The following is a 21,567-nucleotide window of genomic DNA, read 5'->3' on the forward strand; positions in this document are numbered from 1 at the left end:
GATGTGGCCATAGCCGAATGATTAGAGAGCCTGCCTGGCAAGCCATGCATCCCAGGTTTGATCCCAGGCAGGCCTCAACAATGTGTCAAAGAACAAGACACTTAAAAGAATAGTTCACCCAGAAAATACTTATTTTCTATCAATTACACACTCCATGAAGCCTTGAATTCATGGAGATTTTTTTGTTTTTGACACATTCCTGAGCACAGACTCAGACATATTGGTTGGATGCATGGCGCATATAATAGGCTATTGCATTGTAGATTAGTAGGCGATAATTCCAATATTCACTATACACTTATGTTTAAGCCTAACTGAATTATATATTTATGGACTTTTATATAAATTGTATATATGTTTGGACGACTTGTGCATTTAATTTGTCGGCAATACTTTGCCACGCTTTCTCCCTGGATCCATTTATTGCGGCCGTCCCAGACTCAAGACCCAAAAGAGAAATTTGATGTCTCCCCGGGAGCCTGGACCCAAGCCTCAAGACTCTTGAGCTAAAAAGTTTGTGAACCACTGCCATTTAGAACAGTGGTTTTCAACCTTTTTCATGCCAAGGACCCCTAAATTGATATACATTTGGCTGCGGACCCCCATCTGAAAATATTTTGTGCCAGGGACCCCCAGAAGCAAATATTTGAGTTAAAAATGTTCGCTTTAAAAATGTATATATATTTCAAAGATATGCACACATTTTCAAGATAAAAAAAAAATAGCAGATCTACAAGCTCGTAAAATCTGCTATTTTGAATAGCCAAAGCTAAGTGGTTAAAAATGATTGTGACGCTATCAGTGGCGTACCCACCGTAGAGACAGGAACTAAAATCTCGCCTCCCCTAGAAAATGAAGTAAAAGACTAACTGAAAAACAGGCAGTGAAAAAAATCAGAAGTGGCCGTTGGACCATTAGCCCGCCTCCTCGTCCATTCACGCGGGCAGGCAGCTAATCACCACCATATCAGCAGAGCGACCCTCTATATAGTGATGCAAATGTCTGCCTTTGTCTTCATGGGGTACCAGGAGTGCCAGGGGGTGGGGGTCTGGGCCATCACCTGTACTCACCTGGCATAAAAGGGTCTCTGAGAGCAACTTGAGCCAATCATTACTAAACTACAACATGACGAGACCACCGCTGAAGAATTGATTGATTGATTATACTTGCATATTGTTTTTTTTTTTTTTTTTTTTTATAATTTTTTATCCCTCGATTTTGTAACCCTTTTTTCACCCGGTGCTTTTTTCACCCGGTGCCAATTTTCTAAGTGATCCTGGGCACTACACTCCCCCCACCAGCCTATGGAGGCCAGGGCCGAGCTCATGCCTCCTTCAATGCATGAGAGCCAACTGACCTTCTTGTCACCTGACAGGGGGGAGTTTCCCTGGTTGGACGTAGCGCGTGGAAGGAACACGTTATTCCAACCAGTTCCCTTCCCCTCCATCAGGCGCCCCGGCTGACCAGGGGGAGGCAGTATAGTGACCAGGATTACTACATGTTTTTGTGAGGGTATTAACTACCCTAGGAGACATGGGGAGAACATGCAAACTCCACACAGCATATTGTTTTTATTAACGTTTTTCAGTTTTGTAGTCAGTGTGTATAGTGTTGTTGTTGTTAACTTGTTTCCCCGAGATTTTTCCCCGAGTCCCCCCCTAAATGGAATCTCGCCTGCCCTAAATGTAATTCGTGGGAATGCCACTGTTCCATGAGCTGCTACAGTGCTGCTGTTCAGCCACAGAAGAACGCCGCTCTGGTTTTGGGCTCCATGATTGGTCAAGTTCAAGGATTCATGAATCGACTTTCATGGTCTTTTATAGGAATATGTGAAGCCTGGCTTTACCATCCTGGCTCGACACAGCCTGGCTTGACAAGGTCTAGCTCGACAAAGTCGCTCCTTTTCAGCCTGGCTTGGCGTTCATGGAACGGAATAAACCAGGCTGTACGGACCAGACTTAAATCCAGGCTTATTTAATTCTCTTTTCGTGTAATAGGCCCCCGGTTATTTGGTTATTTGTTGTGATATTGCTGCACTGTAACCTCACTCCGTCAAATGGAAGAAGCTTGCGACACACATTTTGTTTCACAGCGTACTTGCATCTGAGACTCCGGGCGCAGAATCGATGACAGACGGAGTTTCATTTTTTCAAGCTACTAGGCAGGTGATTGGATGATCCCGCCCCTAGCAGCCGCTGATTGGTTCGTATGCGCAGTGGTTCGGGCAGCTTTACTCTGTGAGCAATCCCAGACCCTCCTTCCTGAAACCAAATGCAAATGAGATTTCCGGAGGGAGGGGGGGTTTACCAGGCTAGCTGCACTGTGCATCCATGTTAAAACCTAACTATTCCACAGTAACAAGGAGAAAGAAGACAGTTGAAAACTTTGACAAAGCAGTGTTAATAATATTTTAATAATTACATAATCTCTGTACATTTACAAACTTTAAATTACATTAATTAGTTTGTTCACCAAACTAGAACCATAATAAGATTTCTTTTTTCAGTGCCATCTCACTGAGTGCCATCTTGAAGGAGTTTGAAAAATGGCACTAATAAAACAAAGTACCCTTTGTTGGAAATACACCATGTTTCCAGAGGGTGATAAATAAGATCCCCATAATACTGATGTGTGTCCCCGCTGATAAAAACCTATTTTATAGTGATAAGTGGCACTGTTACTATGGAATGATACTGAACAGTACAGTACACTGGCCACACTTTAGTTTGCATAATATTCAAACATTTACAGAGTCCAGTGTGCTTATGGTTAAGAATGGTCAAGTACTGAGGTCCTCTGTAAAGGAATTAGATATTTGTGTGTCACGAGAGACAGGGCGATTGGTTGTGTGGTTTTCAGAGAGTGTGTCTGTGTGTGTGTCCATGCGGTTGCACTCAGACATGCACTCGCTGAAAAGGCCCCTGCTCTAGGTCTTTCAGCAGTTGACACCCAGGCCAGTCCAGTGGTCAGGTACCATGAGGAAGTACTTGTCCATGGCCTCACAAAAGCGGGCTCTGTACAGCTCAGGAGACACCACCGTAGGCATCTTACCTGTGGATGGAAATACATTGAAAAAACACATCATCATCTCAATCTGTCATTTTTCAGTTTGAGAGCATTTCCTTATTTAATATATAAAAGCTGCAAGCTCATTGCGGTTTTCATAGAATGTTCACCCCAGAAAAGACACGCTGGGGTTAATGCAGTTAAAACTCTTAATACTTACTAAGTTCTAATTAAAAGGACGTTGAGGCACATACAGCAGAGATAAGATTATAATACCTCAGATTTATATAGCGCTATCCTAAGTACTCAAAGTCGCCTAAAGATCAACCTTTAGGCAGGTGAGGTGTTACCTTGTCCTCCCAGGATCCCAGTGGATTTCACAACCATCTCCAGTTTCTTGTCCCATGTAAATGTCCTGATGTAATCTGTGAGACAGGAGGAAAGACATGGTCATATTAACATGGAAATTAAACTATGTTATAACGTCGAAAATCCGATAATATCTTCGACTCGTCCGATTTTCACTGGAAAACAGCATTATGTGCCCCCTCCCTCACCTATGATCCCCACAACCAGCTGGTCAGTGGCATCGTCGCGGCCCACCAGCAGAGAGTAGTCAATGATGAGGTGGCTGGAGAGGAAGTAAGCATCGCTGTGGATGGCGGCCCTCAGGATGGCCTTGCAGTGAGCGCGGATGTACAGCGGGTTGTCGTGGACCAATTTCAACAGGTTCTCGTCCAGGAGCACCACCTCGCAGCTCTCCTTCCCTGAGTCTGTCTTCACGTTCCGGTTCCTGAGGGAACCCTTCAGGTCGAACACCTGCACGCATGGGCGGAGTGGTAGAAACGTGATGTTAAAAGCTCAAACTCAGGAGACTTGGCGCAAGTCAAACATGATCCATGGTCATTTTATATATTATTTTTTCCTGTAAAGAAAACAGGTTTGTATTCCACTACCATTACATGTGCACATACACGCACGCATGCAGCCCCCCCTCTCTCCTCAAGTGAAGTTGTTCAGTATGTTGAGTAACGCAGAGTATTTCATTATCAACTTCTTACATACAGGCTACAGCGATGGCATTGCCTTGACTCTCAGTCTTTTGGTGAGTCTAACCTGAGCCATCTTGCGTCCATAGAAGAGGTTCTCCATCACCAGTAGATCCAGTTTCTTCTCCGTGTTATTCTGGGAGTTCTTGTAGCCGATCCTGTAGACACCCAGGATCTTAGCCAGAGCAGTCGGACGCTATGGACATCAAATATGAGAGAATAAGTACCTGGGCTGCAAAGACAAAATAATATATACAGTACACCCAAAAAGCAAACAAGCCATGCAAAAGAAAAGCCATGTAAAACGTTTTCTTCTGTGGTACCTTCTGCTGCACAGCTCCAGTGATGTAGGTGAAGTAATGAGGAGCAAAGTCCAGGAAGGACTGAACCTCCAGTCTAGGCATCTGCTTCAAGATGAACCGGTCATCTAACAGGACACAGGGACAGGAGAAGACTCTCGTTATTCTGACTGCAAGGCCAGTTAAACAAGTTGTTTTCACATTCCTATTCCACTGAAAGATTTTAGCTTTGGATCTTCTCTTAAGCAGCGTATGTGTTAACCGTCAGTACTGCTTTTCAACTGTCTTCAAAGAAGCTGCAAACCATGTATATTATGATCATCACTGGTTATGAGCACAGGGGTTTTTATTTAGCAGACAATAGACAACACCTTCTGTGGCGTAGAAGACGGCCCCGGATTTGCCCCCGCGGGCCTGCCAGTTGACACAGTGGGACAGCGAGCGGACAAAGTCGTCCTCTGTGCTCTCCATGATCTCCTCGCGCATCTTGTGGAACTCCTCTGCGTAGTAGATCCGACAGTAGAACCTAGCGTTGGCGTCTGAGAACTCTGCACATGTGAGGGGAGGAACGGTAAGCTGTTGAGGTCAACATTAGCAAGGCCCTGATACATGATGCCTCGACAGAGTCGACATCCAAGTGGGTGACATCAGAATGTTTTTTAAAGTTGGAAGGACTTGAAAGGATTCTTAAAGTTGGAAGGACTTGGATACTGAAGGATACTGCGGCAACAGCACAGTGAGAAGGACTAGAGGAAGTGAGAAACACTTACGTAGCTCAATATGTGGATTCCCAATCTGCTTCTTCTGTTTGTCTAACGCGTCAGAGTCTTCTGTGCAAAACCAAGAAGAAAACACTACATTAAATGCTGAATATAAAATAAAAGGTTTAATTTGTCATTGAATAAGGTGTTGGGTATTGGATATCACAATTTCTTTCTTTTTCTTTAAATGGCAAAAATAGCAAATCTACAAGCTCACAACGCATTACATCATGACACATTGTGAGCTTGTAGATTTGCTATTTAAGCTATTTGTAGTACAATGAAATAAATAGGGTTTAGGTGGTTAAATGTTAAATATAAAATCAATTCAAACTAGAAAAAGTGCTCCTCGGAGCACAGGTCTCCGCCAGGTCAGGTAGGTTATTGTGGCCTCCTGGTGGTGCTATAATAGGCCAATGTGAAAAGGGCTATTTGTTCTTAGGCCTTGCACGGCAATCGGACACTGCATTCATGATTTGAGGCATTTTGTGTTTTGCTAAATTAGACCTGCTGGTGGCGCTATAACAGGCCAATGTTAAAAGGGTGGTATTTGCTCCTCAACATAGTGTGAATGTGCATGCAAAGTTTGACCGCAATCGGATGCTGCGTTCATGATTTGCGGCATTTTGTTCAAAACAAGCCACTACTGCAAACTTTAGATGTCAATCTTAGCCAATCAGGATGGAATATGAAAAAGCAAACACATCCGTCTTGATCACATGACTATAGAGATCATGTGTACCGATTTGCATGAAATTTTGATAAAATCGGAAGGAGTAGGCTAATATATATATTTTTTTTTACATAAGTCGGCCTCCTGGTGGCGCTATAAAAGGCAGATGTGAAAAATGCAGGGCAAGGGTTTTTCTTTGACCTCTAGGGAGTGCGCTTACAAAGTTTTACACTGATCGGTGCAGTTATAGGTAAAAACACGAATCGGCATGTTACAGCGCGGCTGATTTGAACATTTTCAAGTGGCATTTCTTCCTCGGCATAGTGGAAATACGCGTGCAAAATTTCAAGGAAATTGCATGCTTTGTTCATGTGTATTTTGTTCAAAATGGAGCACTCCTGCAAACTTTGGAAGCCATTTTTAGCCAATCAGGATGGAATATGAAAAATCTGAAAGACTTCTTTCGTTTAATGACTATAGAGATACTGTGTACCAATTTGCGGGATTTTGGGACAAAATCTGTAGGAGCACTGTCAAAAAATATGTTTTGCACAAATCGGCCTCCTGGTGGCGCTATAAAAGGCCCATGTGAAAAATTTGGGGCAGAGGTTCTGCTGTGGCATCCAGGGAGTGTGTGTGCAGTTTCGCTGCGAGCAAGCCAACGGTGCCGGAGATTAGCTGTACACAGACAGAATGACGGACGGACGGACAGGGGGCAAAACATACTCTCTCGCCATGCCTTTCGGCCTGGCGGAGACAATAAAATGTTTAATTGATTATTGAAAAAGGTGAATAAGGTCACATTATTGATGTGACCGTTGACCCAGACAGAGGACACCTACTAAGAGGATCATCCGTGCTGCTTCGGGACGAGGCTGCGTCGTTGGGTTTGGCAGGGCTGTTCTTCATCCGGCTCTCTCCAACGCTACAAACAAAAGACAGCCTGCCTTAGAATAACATGTAGTCACTGTTTACAGGGTTTGAATCATGTTCAAAATTGTCACTGTTGGGCAGAAACCTTGTATGTCCAAAAGCGTTACTTTTCAGGAAATGGAATAAAGAATCTGGCAATAGCCAGCTTGTAGATTGTCTCTTTTTGCTAGTTTCTTTTGTAGGAAAGAACATAAAAAGTTGAAATATGGACATACATTGTGCCCGACAGCAACAATATGTATCATGTTAAATATGTAAATTCCCCCCCGGCAATTTCTGCCGAACAGTGAAGGTTCTACTTGATCCGACATTTCATCTGTTCCAGTTCAAGAACACGCAGGGGACTTTACGTGATTGGCTGGGGCGCCTCGTCTGCTCCTGTCTTCAAGGTCTTGGACAGGTCCTCCAGGGCTGTCTTATACTCCTTGCAGCTGGAGGGTTGTGAAAGATACGACAATATAATGCTGCATTCCTAAATATGGTTGGTAAATGTGACCATTACAGTTCTTCAATAGGGGCTGGGAAATATAAACAAAATCAAATATCACAATATTTTTTACCAAATACCTCAATATCGATATTCTGACCATAATATCCTTTTTTCTTCTTTCATTGTTCAAGTATTTTCAGAAATAGTGATGAAGTGATAAAAACTAGGAAACGATACATATCACAGATCACAGTATCGAAATACTCCTCAGCCCTAAGAGTCTGGCTCCTTAGGTGAGGTTGAGGGAGAAGAGTTACCTGAGAGCGAAGGCGATGATGGAGCTGGGTTCTTTCTCACACACGGCGATGGGTACACGCTCGTGCTCATACATGAGATAGTGCTTGTCTGGGTCACTGGCAAAACATATCACAGAACAAGTCAGGACGTGTGTGTGTAGCCACTCTAAAGGATAAATGCTCTAACACTATACGTACACCTGATGTACACACGTTGCTGATAGTGTGAGTATTTAAAGCACAAATGCAGTTTTACCTTTATTTTTCTGTCAATATTATTATTATCTTTAAATACAATTTTATGCCTCATGTAAAGCACTTTAATATTGAGTATGAAATGTGCTATATAATTTTCATTGCCTTGATTCAAAGAGCTGTCGTGCGTAATATAAATTAGCCTTTATAGTAGAAGTAGCAGTTTGCGATAAGATGAAATGTTGAGGAAAAGCCCAGAATGAGTGTACTTACAAAGGCAAGGGGATGAGGTTGTATCAGAATGAGTGTACTTACAAAGACAAGGGGTTGTATCAGAATCAGTGTACTTACAAAGGCAAGGGGATGAGGTATCAGAATGAGTGTACTTACAAAGGCAAGGGGATGGGGTTGTATCAGAATGAGTGTACTTACAAAGACAAGGGGTTGTATCAGAATTAGTGTACTTACAAAGGCAAGGGGATGGGGTTATAGCTGTTTCCAGGCAGGAGGTTGGCCAGGATGGCCTTCATGGTGGACTTCTCCTTCACCTGGCTGTCATTGGAGCCCAGCAGGTGTCCATCAAACACATCTGGGAACAACAGGAAAAGCAGGTGTCACCAACAGACAAAGCTGCATGGGCTATATCTTTGTGTATGAGAGTAGACTTGCAACTGTCGATTATTTTCTCAATGATTATTCTATCGATTACTTCATACTTTTTTTTTTTTTTCACTTAAATTTTATTAAGTTTTCAAAAACACAAACATATAAAACAAAAAGACAAACAAACAATAGACATCACACATGTCGCCAAACATCATCTTATATAATAATAAAATAAAATAGAAGGAGGGTACAGGTGCTGTTCAATGTTATTAAATGATAGTACATGAAAACTGAAGAAAAAAAACAAACAAATTGTTCAAAAGGTTTTAACTCGTTCAATTCTTACAAACATTTTCATTCATATCATCTCACACATAGTACCTTCTCCCTCGATCATCAGAAAGAAATAACCATATATACACATATATGAACATATATATATTTAAGAAGTCATGCGTTGTGTATATACAGTATATGAGTATGTATGTCATGGGTTAAGTATTGTATCAAGACCAAAAACATATTTATTTGTAATAACTATCCTATTCCCTAGACCTCTTGTCGCTCATAATCAATCCATTTCCCCCATTTGTTCTCAAATATCTCTTTCTTCATCCTCAAGTTAGCAGTCATCCTCTCCATGTCATAAATCTCAGAGACTACCTGAAGCCAATCTTTCGCAGATGGAGATTCCGTCTGTAGCCATTTACGAGTAATGGCTTTTTTCCCTGCAGCCATGAATATTTTCATAAGATATCTGTCACTTCCTGAGATTTCCTCTGGTAAGTCTCCCAGGTACAGCAATAGACAGGACTTTAATATTTGTATACCTAGAATCTCCTGTATTTTCTCCAAGACATCATTCCAGTATGTGTGAATTCCCGAACAACCCCAGAAAATATGATAATGATTTGCTTCCTCCTCATCACAGTTCCTCCAGCATACCTGGGGTGTTTTCATCTGTCTCGATTTAAGTTTTGGAGTGATGAAAAAACGAGTTATGTTTTTCCAACAGAATTCCCGCCAGGTGCCAGAGCTTGTTGTTGTGTATTGTGTTTTGCAAATATTTATCCATTGTTCAACTGTGATTGGTGTATTAAGTTCTATTTCCCATTTTTTCCTGATATAATCTGTTGTATGTTTTCTGGAATCCGAAATACTTTGATATAGTTTTGATACAATTTTCTTTGTTCCTTTCGTATATACCTGAGCAATCAGTTGAATAAGTTTGTTCGGATTTGTTTGTGAATCACAGATCTGGACTTCCTGGATAAAATAGTGACGTAACTGCAGATATCTAAAGAAATCTGTCTTTTCCAAATTATATGTATCTTTCAGGGCCTGAAAGCTCTGTAACATGTTTTTTTCCATTATTTTATAATATGATGTAATCCCCTTGTAAGACCAACATTTGAACCTCTGATCTAATCTCCCTGGCTTAAATGCTGTATCATAAGCCACCCATCTTAGTGTTTTTGATTGTCTTTCTATTTTCAACTGTTTGATAATATTGAACCAAGTCTGTAATGTGAAAGATGTAATTGGATCTAATTTATCTAAGTTAGGTTTGGCTAATTGTTTATCTCCTAACATAGCTTGCAATGGGATATCCTGTTCATTCATTTCCATGATCTTCCATTTGGCATCTATATTATCATCACACCACGAAGCCACATATCTAAGTTGGGCGGCGTAGTAGTAGTCTCTGAGATTTGGTAAAGACATGCCTCCCTTTTCCTTACTCAGTAGTAATGTTGCATATTTTATTCGTGGCTTTTTGCCATTCCAAATGAATCGTGAAATCTGTTTATCCCACTCATTGAATTGTTTGGGTGGAACATTAACTGGTAAAGACATGAACAGGTATAATAATCTTGGCAAGATATTCATTTTGATAGTTTCGATTCTTGAGCTCAGGGTTAGTGGGAGTACGGACCAACGACCAAGGTCATTTTTTATTTTGGAGTTAATGGGGTTATAATTCTTGTCATATATATTATCAATATCTTTTGTTATCCAAACCCCTAAATACATGATGGCCTTTAATTTCCAATTGAAAGGAAAGTCTTGTACTATATTAATCCTTGGAGCAAAATTAAAGGGTAAAATCTGTGTTTTTTGAATATTCAGCTTGTAGCCTGAATATTTACCATAGGTCCCAAGAAGGTCAAAGAGATGTGGGAGGCACTGATCAGGATTACTCAGATATAGAATTATATCATCTGCATATAAAGCAATTTTATGCTCTGTGCCCCTTATGATAACGCCTTTTATGTCGTTATTTTGCCTAATAGCTTGCGCTAGCGGTTCAACGAAAATCGCGAACAGTGTCGCAGAGAGCGGGCATCCCTGTCTTGTTCCACGTGCTAACGTGATGCCATCTGTAAGTCGCCCATTCACCCTTATCCTAGCAACTGGTTTAGAGTAAAGTGCTTTTATACAGTTAATAGACTCCTCGGAAAAACCAAATCGCTCCAACACCTGAAACAGGAACTGCCAGGAAACGCGATCAAAGGCCTTTTCTGCATCTAAACTTGTCAATAACAGCTTGGTTTGTTGCTTTTTAACATGGTGGAGAACATGTAATGTACGTCTAATATTGTCTTGAGTTTGTCTCCCTCTGACAAAACCTGTCTGGTCTTCATCGATCAGTTCTGGAATGAAAGAGCTGAGTCTTCCGGCTATGATGGAGGCATAAAGTTTATAGTCCTGATTTAAGATGGAAATTGGTCTATACGAGCCACATAGTTCCTTATCTTTACCCTCTTTCAGTATTACTGAGATCAGAGCTTGGTCCCATGATGGAGGTATAGCTGCGTTTTTAAGAGTCCAATTGAAGGAGGCCAAAAGAAGTGGCTTTATTTCCTCTTTAAAAGCCTTGTACCATTCTGCAGGTAGACCATCACTTCCCGGTGTTTTGTTGTTCTTAAGCCTGCCTATAGCTTCATCTAGGTCTTCTTCAGTGATTTCCCTTGTCAAGTTTTTATTTTGTTGTTTCCCAATGGAGGGTAAATCCAATGAATCTAGAAATGTTTGCATATCTCGAGTGTTTTCTTGAGGTGGTTGGGTGTATAATGTTTTATAATAAGACTCAAACGACCTCTCTATTTCCTCTAGGTTGTTAGAAGCCTTCCCTGTTTTGGGGTCTTTAATTTTATTTATAGTATTCAGAGAACGTGCCTTGCGTAATCTTCTTGCCAATAATCTTGTGGCTTTTGGGCCTGCTTCATAATAATTTTGCCTCAGGAATTTGTGTTTTTTCTCTATTTCTTCTTTATATATTATATCAATTTCTTTCCGTACACCTTTAATCTGTTCCAGTAATTGAGGTATGTTATTTTCCTTATGTTTTTTCTCTAAATCTTTTAGTTTCTCTTCCAATGTTTTTAATTTATGTTCTTTAGCTTTTTTTATTACAGAACTAATTGCGATTATTTTTCCTCTGGTCACACACTTCAAACAGTCCCAGAGCATGCCTGGGGAGACCTCACCATTGTCATTATTTTCTATGTATGTTTTAATTTCGTTTTTTATCTGTTCAGATACTAACTTATTGTTAAGTAGGCCCGTATTCAGCCTCCAAATTGTTTTCCTGGGTCTACTATCTAAATGTAACTTGAGATATATTGCTGAGTGATCTGATACATCCATAGTCCCAATAGTGCATTCTTGTATTCTGTGCCTATCAGTATTATATATAAATATATAATCAAGTCTTGCGTAGACACCATATGAGGCTGAATAGTGTGAGTAGTTGCGGATTACTTCATACTTTAACATTTTTTATATACATCAACGAATCAATCAAGCATTATTTTATACTTTGTCGCACAACGTTGTCATGCAAAAAATTGTGAACTACAAGCTTGCATTGTGAGCTTGTAGATCTGCCGTTTTCACACACACAAATATGGTAATTCTGAAACCTTTCGCCGATAATGGCATGCCCAAAAAAGGGATCAATTATTCATCACTCATTTATAGATTAAAAAAGATATATAATCGATTAAATCAATTAGTTTGATTAACTGTTACACCCATAGATATATAAGTGCACACGTGTATACCTTCTGGGATGCTGAGAGTGTCCTGGTCAGGGAAGGAGGGGCCAGATGTGAGCGGTTCGGACCCCGGGTCCCCCGGTGACGGCAGGATAGAGGATGAGCCGGAGAGGAGGGTGCTGAGGTGACGGTCCTCTGTCAATCAAACGTGGACACACCCAACAGAATCACAATACAAACCGATTCAGAGAGCAGATGGTGGTGGATATGAACTCCAGAGGACCAACTCACCTTTCTCGCCGTTCTGCACCACAGGAGAGGGATTGCGAGGGGAAGAATCCAGGTTGCTCGTCTGTCAAAGAGTGAAAAAATATATAATATTCTAATATTGATTACATAGGAAAATGTCTTTGAATGCAAGCATGACAAATAATGCACTTGACTTGTCAAACTGAAGAAAGATGGGTTCCTCCACAATTAACCACTTACACACTATAAACTTAGTTGAACAGGGGCCTCCAGAGTCTATATTTGGTCCCCTCCTTTTTTCCCTCTACATCAAATCTCTTCACCGAAAATAGTAGATCTACAAGCTGTGAGCTTGTAGATCTATTTTCGGTGAATGTTCGCCTACTATGACAAGCCCAGAATAGGGATACTAGAGTTCATGTGGTTAATTTATGCTAGGACCACAAACGGAACAAACCTTTGCTTCGTCAGCTGTGGTCTGTCTGTGTCTGCCTGGGCTGGGAGGGACAGACAGACGCTTCCGGCCCTTCTCCTGTTGGAACAGGTCCTGAAGCCTGGAGATATGAAGGTAATATACAGCTAAAAACTGTTAGAACTGGGCCCTGGGTGGCTCACCTGCTATGAGCACATGCCATAGCATTTGTACATGTACATTTCATACAATAGAAAAAAATAATATAATTAGGCTTTAGACGCCAAATTGCATCTCAGTCCTTGCATCTCAAACGCATAAACATTATTGCTATGGACTTAACCCTATACACTTCGTAGTATGTCAAATAGTGAAAATAGACGATCTTCAAGCCCTCAATGCGACACATTGCGAGCTCTTAGATCTGCTATTTTGGCTGAATGTTTGCCTATTTTCGCCAAATGTTCTCCTATTAAGACATGGCCAGAATAGGGACACTAAGGTTCATGTGATTAACCACTTAATGGGTATTTCACTTTAAAACACTTCTGAGGTCATTTTACGGTCTACTCAGGGTTTAGTGTGCACCCCAAACAATTGATAAGTTGCTTGATTCAATATTTAGATATTTAATATTAATTTTATCAGACACCTATATAAGCCTATTCAACTTCAATCTCCTTTTTAACCATGTTGGACTTAAAAACACCACACGTCGTCCTTGGTTCTGGTGACTGATATTGTCCCTCTAATGTGTTTTTTCAATTACTTTTTCCTTTTTTTACCAGCTTGGAACAAGCTGGTACTAGTCGTGGTCGAAAGGATAGGGATTTGAAATGAACACCTTCAATATACGTTTTTTTTAAATAAAGAAATACTAATTGATCTTAAAGCGGGATTCCAAGCTGGTAAATATGACCAAATATGATCATTGTGGTTTATTTTTTAACCAATGAACACCTGAAGCCGATTCTACAAATGTCTTCTAAATCCCAACAGTATTCTGAAAAACGTATGTTGCTATATCAGTGGTGCTCAAACCTTTTCATGTCAAGGACCCCCAAAATGATATGAATTTGGCCGCCGACCCCCATCTCAAAATAGTTTGTAATAGGGACCCCCAGAAGCAAAGATTTGAGTAAATTTTCTTCCCTTTAATAAATATTATATATTCAAATATTTGTGCAAAAATAGCAGATCTACAAGTTCATAGCGCAGCACTTGTGCCGCTCTATGAGCTTGTATATCTGCAATTTTTTAATAGCCAAAGTATAAATAATGGTTAAAGTGGTTACACAGATGCGTTCCCGGTTTGAATGGGTTAAAGACACAAATAAATAAATGAACAAGGTTATTAACCTGCTATTCCAGGACTGCAGCATCTCACACAGTCCTTGTTTCTTCATCACTACTGACTCAAGAACAACCTGCAGTTGCTGGGGGGAGTCCAGGCCACAGGCCTGCAGGCGTGCCTGCAGCTTCTCTATCCAGCTTCGTAGTTCCGCCTCCTCCATCTACATGGAAAAACGCAACGTCACCCGCTCCGTTACCATAACTAGGGCTGCAACTATCAATTCTTTTCAGTAGCGATTGTTTTATCGATTAATTTTGCGATTAATCAAATAATCAAAGCTTTTTTATAATCTGAAAAATAAAGATCTCACTATCTATTTTTGAAAACGTATGCCTATAATGACATGCCCAAAAAAGGGATAGATAATTAATGGATTATTGTATAAAATAATTGATTATCGATTTTCTTAATTTTGTTTTATAGTCGATTAAATCAATTAGTTCGATTGAACCCCTAAACGCAACCGGTACAAACAGCACTTTTACAGAGAATACAGATCCGTGCCGAGAGGCAAACCGTACGTCTTTCTGAGCAAACAGGTCCTCCATTTTCTCCTCTCGTGTCTTGCTGAAGGTGTCCGTCTTCAGTGAGGTGAGACGGTCGTCTATGGACAGGTACACCTGGGTTACCCTGTCGATCAATTAACCATAGGGAAAAATCTATATTTTACTTCCGAGGATATTTTGGAAAGCAATAACAAAGTATTCAGAAATGGCACATACAGTAGTAACCTTAAAAATACATTTCACATTCAATTTGCTGCATTTTGGTATGAGTTTTGGCGTCAGACAGGTTTTTTTGTTTTTGTGAAGAATATACCAGTTAAAGAGTATATCAAAAATATTTTTTGTTTAATTGAAAAAGTTACAAAGTATGACTTTAATATAATTATGAGTTCTATATCAATATCTATGTGTATATGTACACAATGGCCTAAGTATGAAGGAACTATGAGCTATGGCTCTTACTTCAGAGAGAAGTCCTTTAGGTCCTGCTGCATGTTGGCTTTAGATGGTCCCAGGTTCCTGATGAAGAGCTTGGGAGGAGGAAGACAGATCTCCAGCAGCCTCACAGAGATATAGCTGAGGAAAAGATAAATGGTTGTGTGTTACTGTATATTTCAAACACACTTTCATCACACCGACAGTGGAGGCAACCACCCTCATAAGTTGCAGTTAGGGGTTCAGTGTCTTGCTCAAGGACACTTGTGTGCCTGACCCTAATCTCTCAAGAACAGATTCTGCTCTGCGTTGGAATCTGTCGTGAAGGCTCGTCATAACATGTACGCACTGGGCTACAAGTGGGCGTGCCTTCAGATCAGGAAGCAGGCCGCGCTTTACCCAATCAAATGTAGTGGGCGGGATTCACGTGTCCGTCGATCTTTCCCCCTCGAAACAAACCCAAACTAATTTAACAATAGCGTCCGCGGAGCAGACAAAACCACGGAAAGATATTCACATTTTAACTTACTCTTTCATCATAGAAACAAGTGGGCTTATAACCAAAACGATCCATGTTCTCTGGGAGAAGTGGTGTTAGTGTTCCGTGTAGAAATATTGTTAGTGGGAATGAAAACATAGTGGCACCACCGGAAGTGAAAGCTGAAGGCAGACCAAAACCCCGGTTTCCTTTGCGCATGGGTGCTACGTCGCCATTGTCCCACAGCCAAGTAAGATAGTACAAACAGCAGAGGGCGCTGTTTTTCATTCTTATTTGGTTCTGGGTTCCCAGATTGGCCTGACCCTAACGTGGCCCCTGGGGGCCACATGTGCCCCAGGACTATTCTGATGGCAGACCCCTGAACAGTGTTTGTGCCAAGTTTGGTACATATCGGAGCAACGATGCGCCTCGTCCGGATGTTATGTTTGTGACCGTGGTTCGTGGTCGATCCCCCCACCCACCCACTACGCTACATAGGATATATGGATAAAGTGTGTGGATGGATAGATGAACAGACAGTTGGCTGACAAAGTAGATGAAATGAGACCTAACCTGAAGGAAGCCACCATCTGGTTGTAAGAGAAGTACTGGTGGTAATCTTTGTGAATGGAATGTCCGCAGGGTTCGGCGTTGGCTCTTCGGGTGTACTGATGACCGTAGAAGCGCAACTCCAGATACTTGGCAAACGACATGGACCACGAGTCATTGGACAATGGAACCACTGGTGTCACCTACAAAGACAGACAGAAGCCAAGTTGAACAAGGGTTTTTTGGGGGGGATTTTTTTTCTTCTAATTAAATAAAGCGTAAATAGCCGATCTACAAGCTCACAATGCTTCGCGATGCAACACATTGTGAGTTTGTAGATAATCTATTTTTGCTACTTTTGTGTGACACTGTTGTACGATGAAGTATAAAATAGGGCTTAAGTGGTTAATCATACTAATCAATTTAGTCGTTTATAAAAAAAGTAATCGATAGAATAATTGCCAAGAAAATTATCGATATTTGCAGCCATAAACTTGAGATGCTCCAAATTAGCTCCAATTTATTGTTCTTAGTATTTACTTGTTTGCATATGCGGCACCAGGAATAGTTGAGGATAGTGTGTTGGTAACCAGGCACAGGAGAGTCCAGCTCCTTCAAAACGATCTGCACACAACCACTGCCGTGAACGAACCGTCGGATGTGATGCACCATGGGAGTTTCACAGAACGGACTGGGGCACTGGTAAGACGGCCTAGAAACACACACACACAAACAAGCTCAAGTACAGGCTGTTGTTTAGTGACTGTACAGCTCATTTAGTTATTTAAAGTGATTATATTTCAGGGGTTGTGTTTATATCATAATTTTATTTCACCTAAAACAGTATCGCTCCAAAAAAACACCAAGAGAGAGGTCATTCTTGCCATAGAACTCCATCGTGACAATCCTGTTAACAAAAATGGACAATAATTGAAAAAGTGCTTTCAGCCATTACAATATGGCTGACATATATTATACCACATGATGTGAGTGTACAATACTTTACCATGGGCTGACACAGGGGTTGGGGGCGTTGTTGGACTGTGCTGAAGAGCTGCTGAAGAGTACACACAGCCTCTGGTGGTTGACAGGGTTCAGACAGTCCAGCTGGGGACAATAAAACCAACAAACAATGTCAAAAACGACGCGAAGAATCAAATCATGACAATCTATGAGAGCACACGCCATGCCACTCACAGTGTCCCTCACAGATCTCAGATCAGGGATGAGGTGGTGGGCTCCGCCTGTCATCAACACTGAGACCAGTGCTGGCTGAATGAGACGATGGGTACAGGTCAGATGACTTTAAGACTTTATGAAGTGGAATTATTCTGATCTATTCTATCCACCCGACATGCAAAGCAGCCTCCGTTTTGCATGCACAGCCAAAAAGCTGAGAAAAGATTAAACATGCAAATGATTAACCACATGAACCCCAGTGTCCCTATTCTGGCGAGAACATTTGGCAAAAATAGCCGATCTACAAGCTCGCAACACGTTGTGAGCTTGTAGATGGTCTATTTTCAGCAAAGAGATGTAAAGGAAAAAAGGAGCAACTAAGTCTCTAGGGTTTAAGTGGTTAACTCATAGTTTGCTCATCTCTAGAGGAGTTTCTTCATCCCTAGATGAGTAAACTACACATGCACGCTATGATTTGGAAGGTAAGTCACAATACATCTCAAACCCGGTCCCACCTTGGAGGCCCAGCTCATGTCATTCTGTCCAGCTGGCTTCTCCTCCTCACTGTCAGCTTTCACCGGAGCCCTGACAGGCACCTCCCTGTCCCGCTCCCTGTTTTGGGTTAGGGTGGCGGGCCCCCCGGGGCCAACCGAGTTGAAGGGGTCGGTGGCCTCCCGCTGCCGGATGCGGCCTCCCTTGGCCCGGTAGTCGGCTAGCATCTTGGCCAGGTCCTGGCTGCCGCTCAACTGATCCACGATGCGAGTGCTGGTGAGGCGGTGGCTGGGCAGCATGGCGGCGGGTCGCGGTGGGGGACCTCCGTTGGCCAGGCCAGCGGCCAGACTTGAGGGGGGTGGGTCTTTGAGGAGCAGCCGTTTCCTGCGCCCGTCCAGCTCCTTGAAGTCCTTGTTGAGGAGAGGGGACAGGTACACCTGCAGGAGAGACGAGACGTATGATGGCACGATAACACTGCACACAGTACAATTAGGACCTGTTCAATATAATGATTTCTCAACACAATATAATCAACGATGTGAGAACTTCCATCGCAAGATATATTAAAAAAGAATTGTATCTTTCAGAACTGTATGTGACAACATCAATTATCTCCATTGCTTCCCTTACAGAGTGGTAAATAATTACATATGAAACAAGAATTGTTGAATTGCCTAACTGAGAAAAACAAGACATATTGAATATTGACGTTTGAGCCATAAATCCTGCGACAACAGCTCTACATAGCATCACTGTATGTCCATATTTCATTTTTGTCATAAATTAATATCCTATTTTATACTTTATTGTATGACAAGTGTGTAGTAGCGATAACTTGCTTGTGACTAAATAATAACTACATGATTGAATCCATTGGAACACAGGTTATTTTTTACTGAGTGGCTTTAGACATACAAGGTTTCCACCTGACAGCAATGATATATAATAATAAATGGAACAGGTGAGTACCTTCTCTGGGAAGTAGTCCCTGCTGGGGCAGCGGAGGCCAGCGGAGGTGAGGAGGAACGGTTCTCTGAAGGTGATGAACGGGGAGATGCACAAGATGATGTCCTTCAGCTCCTGCTTGAAGACGGCTGAGATGGACTTCAGCCGGTCGTCGGACGAGGCCACCTGCTCTGCCACGAAAAGCCCTGTGTCGTCCTGCAGGGGGTCCCGGAACAACCTGGGAGGGGGCGTCTCAGAGCCCTCTGAATCTAGCGACTCCCCTTTCCTTAGGCTCCCCTCTTCCCCAGTATCCCCCTCCGATGCTCTTATAAAGGACTCAGAGCCCTCATCCATAATGAAAGGCGGAGAGACAAGCAGAGGAGGGCTAGAGACTGGGGTGGAGGTGGTGTTCTCCGTGTCCCTGGCCTCGTCTCCTTGGCCAGGGGAAGACAAAGACGACTTGGGCTTCAGTTTCGTGTGCGGGCTCTCTTTATCGTCATCCTTGGACGAAGACTCCGAGGCAGGCCTTTCCCCGTTCCGCTGCCCAACCATCGTCTCCCAGTCTAGGGTGGAACCCTCCGATCCAACCCCAGAAACTACGGTTTTCTCCTGGCCCTCCCCGTCTCGCTCTCCCCCTTTCTGCTCTTCGTCCCCCTTCTCCTCGGCTGTGGTGCCCTCCAGCAGGCAAGGGAAGGAGGTGCTCTGAGCCAGACTGGGTGGCATGGCAAACTCGTCCATGAGGAAAGAGATCTCCAGTTGCGAGTGGTAGGCCACACATACCATCAGCATGATGATGTCTTTCACCCTGGCCAGCTCGTACTCGGCTGCACCGCGGAGCTTGATGGTACAGCCCAGCTGGGGGGGACAGCCCTCGAAGAACATCAAGGTCTTTACTTCATCTGAAAGGAGGAAACAATACAGGATGAGCGATTCTGGATGTCTACATTGGTTAACAGATAGTCACTAGTGCAGCATGACATGATAAAAAATTATGCCATGTACAGTTAAAGGACGACTTCACCGATTTTCAACCTATCTTCATATAATTGGTCCTCACTAATACTCATGATAAAACGGTACCATTTTTTTCTACTTGGTCTGTGTCTCATAGGAGGACTGTGGACAGTCCAGAAACCCGTCTACCAGTGACATCATCGTTAGGCATGATTTTTGTTTCCAACAAGATTCCACATTTTTTATTTAGATTTTTATTAACACGAGAACAATGGCTTCTTTTATTGCATTGCAACTTTCCAGGAATAGAAAGCCTGCAGTTTCTATTAGCTTGGATTCCCCATTGATGATGTCACTGGTAGACGGGACTCTGAACTGTCCACAGCCCTCCTCTGAGACACAGACCGAGTAGGAAAAAATGGTACCATTTTATCATGAGTATTAGTGAGGACCAATTATATGAAGATAGGTTGAAAATCGGTGAAGTCGTCCTTTAAGTTATTGCATATTGCGACGGCGACATGACATGCGATATAACATATTATATAAATGGATCACAGGGTGGTAGGTGACTAGTACTTCAAACAATTAACCGCAAAACCTGTGTTTTGCGTGTATTTCCCCCTCTCTCTGCACTCAGTTCGCTGTCGCTCTTTTATCTAAAATTCCCTTAAATAAATATAATATATTTAAAGAAAACTAATTAAATGGACTATCAGCTAGCATTGTGCAGGCCTAATGGTCACCATGCACATTGACTGTGGAGATGCTGCAGTTGAGAGCAGAGGTGCTACTCACTGTTGGCAAGCGTGAAGGGCTGCAGGTAGAACTTGTGACAGGTGCCCAGGCGAGGCTTGGTGAGGAGCTGGTCCATGGACATCACCAGGTCTCCCTGAGTCATACGACTCACCCTTTCCAGGACTTGCTGTATATGCAAACAACACAGAGGGAAAAGTACTGAGAACATAGACAGCTGAATGAATCAACAGTGACCAAGCGGGCGTACAGTATCATCGATGACCTAATAACTAAAAAGAAAGCAAAAATTTGCAATAGTTTGTACAGAGGAATAGGGCTGCAACTATTGATTATTTTCTTAGCGATTATTTTATTGATTACATTTTCGATTGATAAACGAGAAGTGCAGTTAAAAAAATAATAAATATATATAAAGTTGTTTATATATCAAAGCATTTATGTGAAATAATTGTAATTATTTTTTTCATAATTGTCTAAATCAATTAGTCTGATTAACCACTTAAGCCCTAATTTGTTGCACAAAGGTGTCGTTAAAATCGCTGATCTACAAGCTTATGTAGATGGAATGCGTTGTGAGCTTGTAGGTTTGCTATTTTTGCTATTGAAAAAAAAAAAGAATGTTATATTTTTTTACAATCTATTCAAATCAATTAGTTCCATTAACACAGAGTGAAGGCTGTACTTACAGATTTGACATTGATGACCAGCGTGATGCCATGCTGCTCCAGCAGCATGTCCTGAGCGATACGAGACACTGTTTTCTCCACTAGGACCAGGTTGGGACGCACGTCTGCTATACGCTGAACGTAATTCTTCAGAAACTCACGCTCCTGAGGATGTGAAATCGAATACATATTTTCATCCATGTATAAGTTAATAGAAATGGGCAGAAGGTTAATTGATGAAAACTGTAGTTATATTGAAGTTCCCTTCTAATTACATAAATACTGCATATCGTCGCTGTCTGGAGGAAACCAAAACTCTTGTTCACTTGAAAAAAAAAAAT

General features: G+C 41.9%; 1 protein-coding gene across 6 annotated transcripts in view; it reads right to left on the reverse strand.

Annotated features, from left to right (window-relative positions):
* Positions 1-2,394: 2,394 nt before the first annotated feature.
* pikfyve (phosphoinositide kinase, FYVE finger containing) overlaps positions 2,395-21,567 on the reverse strand; it is a 34,902-nt gene continuing 15,729 nt past the window's right edge. For 4 of the 6 annotated variants that reach the window (XM_080412290.1, XM_080412289.1, XM_080412288.1 and 1 more), the window contains 26 exons: positions 21,248-21,391; positions 20,601-20,727; positions 18,873-19,747; positions 17,927-18,340; positions 17,430-17,504; positions 17,239-17,339; positions 17,068-17,139; positions 16,773-16,944; positions 16,257-16,435; positions 15,233-15,346; positions 14,786-14,894; positions 14,270-14,424; positions 12,956-13,052; positions 12,541-12,601; positions 12,316-12,444; positions 8,111-8,231; positions 7,469-7,564; positions 7,072-7,152; positions 6,631-6,713; positions 5,125-5,184; positions 4,726-4,902; positions 4,379-4,482; positions 4,123-4,251; positions 3,564-3,825; positions 3,357-3,431; positions 2,395-3,051 (listed from right to left, as the gene is read on the reverse strand). In XM_080412290.1, coding sequence (XP_080268416.1) covers positions 2,936-3,051; positions 3,357-3,431; positions 3,564-3,825; positions 4,123-4,251; positions 4,379-4,482; positions 4,726-4,902; positions 5,125-5,184; positions 6,631-6,713; positions 7,072-7,152; positions 7,469-7,564; positions 8,111-8,231; positions 12,316-12,444; positions 12,541-12,601; positions 12,956-13,052; positions 14,270-14,424; positions 14,786-14,894; positions 15,233-15,346; positions 16,257-16,435; positions 16,773-16,944; positions 17,068-17,139; positions 17,239-17,339; positions 17,430-17,504; positions 17,927-18,340; positions 18,873-19,747; positions 20,601-20,727; positions 21,248-21,391 — 4,128 coding nt within the window. In that variant the 3' untranslated portion in view covers positions 2,395-2,935. The remainder of the gene's footprint in view (positions 3,052-3,356; positions 3,432-3,563; positions 3,826-4,122; positions 4,252-4,378; positions 4,483-4,725; positions 4,903-5,124; positions 5,185-6,630; positions 6,714-7,071; positions 7,153-7,468; positions 7,565-8,110; positions 8,232-12,315; positions 12,445-12,540; positions 12,602-12,955; positions 13,053-14,269; positions 14,425-14,785; positions 14,895-15,232; positions 15,347-16,256; positions 16,436-16,772; positions 16,945-17,067; positions 17,140-17,238; positions 17,340-17,429; positions 17,505-17,926; positions 18,341-18,872; positions 19,748-20,600; positions 20,728-21,247; positions 21,392-21,567) is intronic. The other 2 variants (XM_080412292.1, XM_080412291.1) reach the window with 1 other exon arrangement.

Source organism: Gymnoscopelus braueri (assembly GCF_963280865.1).
Source record: "Gymnoscopelus braueri genome assembly, chromosome: 18".
In the NCBI taxonomy this organism is placed as follows: Eukaryota; Metazoa; Chordata; class Actinopteri; order Myctophiformes; family Myctophidae; genus Gymnoscopelus; species Gymnoscopelus braueri.